This window comes from Pseudophryne corroboree, chromosome 3 (genome assembly GCF_028390025.1).
Source record: "Pseudophryne corroboree isolate aPseCor3 chromosome 3, aPseCor3.hap2, whole genome shotgun sequence".
Taxonomy (NCBI): domain Eukaryota; kingdom Metazoa; phylum Chordata; class Amphibia; order Anura; family Myobatrachidae; genus Pseudophryne; species Pseudophryne corroboree.
Genome location: NC_086446.1, coordinates 433,967,892 through 433,972,681, shown reverse-complemented (window position 1 = coordinate 433,972,681; position 4,790 = coordinate 433,967,892). Strand labels below are relative to the sequence as shown.

Genomic DNA, 4,790 nt, shown 5'->3' with positions numbered 1-4,790 from the left:
TTGTGTTCTGTAGACAAAATCTTTACAGGCATAGTCTTGGGGAGTATATGTCTCAAGCCACACAGGCTATAGAGCTACCCAATTACCTGCTTTCTTTGTCTGCTCTATATCTGAATATTACAGGAACAAGTCGCATCCGATACTTCATGCTTTCCAGTAGAAATTAACACTGCCTCTTACTATCTATTCCATGTGGTTTGGACCTTAATATTACTTTGACACAAACAAGCATGCACATTTGATTTCTTGAAACAAACTTATTGGATTGTCTGCATCTAAAACACCACGAAAAGATCTTGTTCAAAGATTGAGTTGCGGTAAGTCTATGTGTAGGCAGGCCTGAAGTGGCAACAGTGTTCTTCTACTGAACCCCATTTCAGAGCGTGAAAGAAAAAGGTGTGTGCCCTCCAATGACGCTACTCGTATATAGTGCTACAGGACTGCTGGACTTTGGTATGGTGACCGTTTCTGGATACAAGCTAAGGACATTGGACCTAGGTCTTAGTCTCACCATCTTGTTATATTTCAGCATATTATTTGTCATTCTCATCACTGTTAGATTATGATTTTTAATTACCTCTCGCTGCTTACAACTTGTTTTACTCTGGTTGTTTGCTCCTACTATATACCTTAAGGACATCGATTTATAGCCTATATATCTGTTTCCAATACTCCAATATCTACATTATTTCATTTGTCTCTGTCTTTTTAAATAAATTTCTTTTTTTTTTTTTTATCATATATAAATCTACATCTTCTCATTTGGGAATAACAGATCACTTATCTGTAGCACTGTACTGAGTAGCGCCATTGGATAGCACGCACCTTTTTCCTTTCACGCTACCGAAATATCCTTTGTCACAATCGCCTAAAACCAGCTAGGACATCACACCCCAATAAACCATGTCGCGATTGGAGTTGAAACAGATTGTCACATAGCCATTTACAACTTTCCCTGTTTGTGACTGAAACAGAAATATAAAACAAATAAGGAATCCATAGCCATAAAAGGACTTTCCTTATGTCTGGAAAGTCCTAGCCTTCCCTGCCCCACACCTAGTATATCCCAGATGTTTTGCACAGAGAACTTACATTATTTTCCCAGTGATGGTTCCAAACTATATGGTTATGTTCAGTTCATTGCCTTGATATATAATCTATGCTGTTTGATACATTTTGGATATATAGATTCGTATGTAATGTTCTGAAGATGCCAAAGGGATTGTCTCCTCTGTATTGAACGTATACAAATGGCTATATCTGCTAACCAGAAAGAAACATTGGATGGGTCATTAATAAGTACTGCGCAAAAGGTACAAATTGGTAATAAAATAAAAATCATGCCTTTGCCTCCACTTAAGCTGAGTGCTCAGGTTTTAGCGCAGGGTTTCACCAGGTCTCATACATGCGCTTCATTTTCTCACGATTGCTGAACAAGTTGACAGTTCTGAATGCTTATCCCAGTCAGAGAAATGTGGCAGGCGGCTAGTCTATTAGTAGTCAGCACCTCCTTTAAGTTTGTTTTTGCAACAGGGGTTTTCTTGTATGCGGAGTAATGACCTATTCTCTATTACTACTATGTAGCTTCTGAAGCCTGTCTGTGCTGGTTTCAAAAATTGACATCTGTCCTTGTTTCTGGTAGAGAAGTGGCGCATGGTAAGCTGCTGATACAATGTGTTTCCCATAATGCCAAGCATAAAGCAAATGTAGCTCATCCCTTACTCTAATGTCCTGTTGCTGCAAGGTGCAGCCTGTTGCTGACATTACTAGTGCACAAACTGATTCCTAGGGAATTGATAGATATGCCTATGTATGTAAATAGAGCATGTGCAAACTATGGGGCAGATGTGTTAAGCCTGGAGAAGTGATAAAGCAGTGATAAGTGCAAGGTGATTATGCACCAGCCACTCTGCTCCAGTATGTAAATTGACGGGAGCTGATTGGCTGGTGTGTTATCACCTTCCACTTATAACTGCTTTATCACTTCTCCAGCCTTAATACATCTGCCCCAGTATACCTAATCTCTCTGATTTGCATTCTTTGTACAGTACTTGCTGGAATTATCATTGAGCACAGTACTCTGCATATCTTGTTGATATTATTATATGAATAAGTATTTGAGACAAGACCGGCATAGAAAAACAGATAAAAACAGATTTATTTTTTCACAAATTAAAATGAAGAGGGTTTTGTACAGTGAAATAATTGGAGAAATTGGATGAGTTTTATACAAAGTTCTGTGAGAGCTTCTTTCCTGTAACCACAGTCAGACCATTTATTTATGTGGGGGCAGCTCAAATCAACCTAGGCATGTCTGAAGTACTTTGAATGGAAGCCCCCTGCCGCTGCTTCATTAATCACTTTGCCAAGACAGAGGGTCAGTCACACTGCTTTGCAATATACTGCAACCCTTGATGAACAAACTGGTTAATGATATTAGATTATGTGGTCAGGAGGGGGGCTAGCAGCCGCTATTTCTACGCATAAAGGCATGACCTCTGACCCGACACTGCATTTCAATAAAGGCCAGGGGTCCAACTGTGATGTTGCATGGGCCCACAGCCTTGAAGCCACACTTAGAGTAGAAGGGAACCAGAAAGTCTTCGCACATTAGCACAGCCCGCCGTGCAAAAGGCAAACAGCGCAGGTACTGGAGGTAACGCCACAGCAGGATCGATCCTTTGCCCTGTTGCCGGAAAGTGCGATGTACAGCAAGAACGTGAATGTGAACGGATGAACCATGGGGTTTGTGCAGGGTTAGGGCATCCTGTGGAAGAGACAGAAGATCTAAGAAATTGAAAAATGTCTATGAAACTATACTTTTACTAGAATCTGAAAATCCAGAAAACCTGCTATAACTAGAACAAATGTAGTATTCACACCATCCCTGCTCATCTTTGTATTTTTCATTACCTGACTTAGTTTGTCCTGATCCCATAATGACCCAATTATAAATGCCACAAGCCGTCCCTCTTCAAACCAGCCCAGTGACAGCTCTGGACACAGTGTTAGGAACTGCCGGACCTCATCCAGATGGAGGGGACACTCTCCCGACACAGAAATGAAGGCTGGAAATACAGAGAAACAATAATGCATTTGAGAATTAAAGTCTTACTTATTTCACTTCTTATGGGGTATAAGTGAAAACCTGAAGAAATCCCAGTTATACCCTTTTCAGACAGAAATGTAGGAAAATCCTGGCGTTTTGCCGGTCCCTGCCTGACACCCCTTTCACACAAGAAAAAGAGTCAACATTTTCTACTCAGTAATTTGCAGATCTACACGGTTATTTTGTCTGTGTGAAAGAGTCAACCCGTGTTGAAATTCCCGGATCTCCAACCCTGGTAAATTCCCGGGAATTTCAGTCCGGCTTGACCCTTTCACACAGAAAAAGGACCCGTGTTTTTCGGCAAATTACCGGGTAGAACAACTTCTTCACTCTATAATTTGCCCTTCTGTGTGAAAGGGGTATTATATGAAGTGTGATACGTGCAGTGGATACAAAGCAGATGATGGGGCCTCAGTCTTCTCAAAGTTTGCATTGATTTCTTATAGGTAATTTGGTAAATAAATATTGGAATGTAATGCTTAAGCTGGCCATATACTAAACATTCTTTCCAACCATCCAACTGGTTGATATTAAATTCTGGTAATGTATGGGAGCAGATAACAATCTGCCAATTTCTCCGAAACAATGGAAAACCAATGAAAAAAAACGTCCAATCAAATTGGTTACACTTTTTTTTTCTAATTAAATGTTATCACCTTCACATAACTTATTTTATTTACTAAGTTACTAAAATAATTTGATGACTGAATGCATCACATGTAACATTACCTAGTACAGCCTTCAATAATCACTATATAGGAAAGATTTATCATAAGAAAGGGCAAGATTTAGGCATATACTGGCACTCTTAGCCATGCGTGTTTTATGGATGGGAATAGAAGTACAAGACATTTGCACAGTGGGAGTTTGAGGAACAAACCTACCTGTAATCCGGTTCTTTTAAAGTGCTTAACTACATTGATTTGTTTATAAGTTGTTTTTTTGTTTGTTTTTTAAGTTGTCTACTTTAGAAAGCTTTTACTTTCTTCTGTTTCATGAATTTGAGACTGCTTTGTACGTGTTCATATAGAAGAGCTCTGCACAGATCTTTCTGTTTTTGCTTGATGACATGGCTACAGTGCCTGGAAAATATTATGTCACGATAACCGTACCATGAAAGGCTATAAATATATTGTTTCTTATTCCTTACAATATCTTTGCTCCAAATAGTATTTGTTTTGTGCCTACATAATAAAGTCCACTTTTCTATTTGCGTAGTCTTGTGTTTTGGCTGCTCATGATGGCTTATGCCAGAACCATGCTAAGATGTGTCTATCAGTGCAGTCAAATACATATCTTTATGCTTTAACTCTTTTCTGTTTGGCTAAAATCCTGTTTAATGATGGTGGCATTCCATGGAACCCCATATTTCAATATGTGGATATAGCAATGATAAGCGGTTCACTTACCCTCTCTCTCTATTTCAAATACACTGACTGCATCTTCTGGGGAGAGACAGCGGAATTCACTGGCGGGTAGTGTGTGCCGTCTCTGCTGGCGTGGTGATCGAAGGTGGATTGGCCGCATGAAAGGTACTGCGTTCAGCACAGACATGGCAAGATCTGGTTTTTCCCTTTGCCGCTGCTTCAACCAGAAATCCTGCTGGAAATAAACAGGCACCTATTAAAATCTCTATTTATATACTGTGTTTTTGTGACTCACAGCAGAGGGCACTAACAGT

At 39.7% G+C, this 4,790-nt stretch overlaps 1 protein-coding gene across 1 annotated transcript; it reads right to left on the bottom strand.

Annotated features, from left to right (window-relative positions):
• Positions 1-2,172: 2,172 nt before the first annotated feature.
• On the bottom strand, positions 2,173-4,790 carry AANAT (aralkylamine N-acetyltransferase). The gene is made up of 3 exons (XM_063963599.1): positions 4,519-4,790; positions 2,914-3,068; positions 2,173-2,767 (listed from the first exon to the last, which is right to left on the bottom strand). The coding sequence occupies exons 1-3, from the start codon at positions 4,661-4,663 to the stop codon at positions 2,462-2,464; spliced, it is 606 nt and encodes a 201-aa protein (XP_063819669.1). The 5' UTR covers positions 4,664-4,790; the 3' UTR covers positions 2,173-2,461.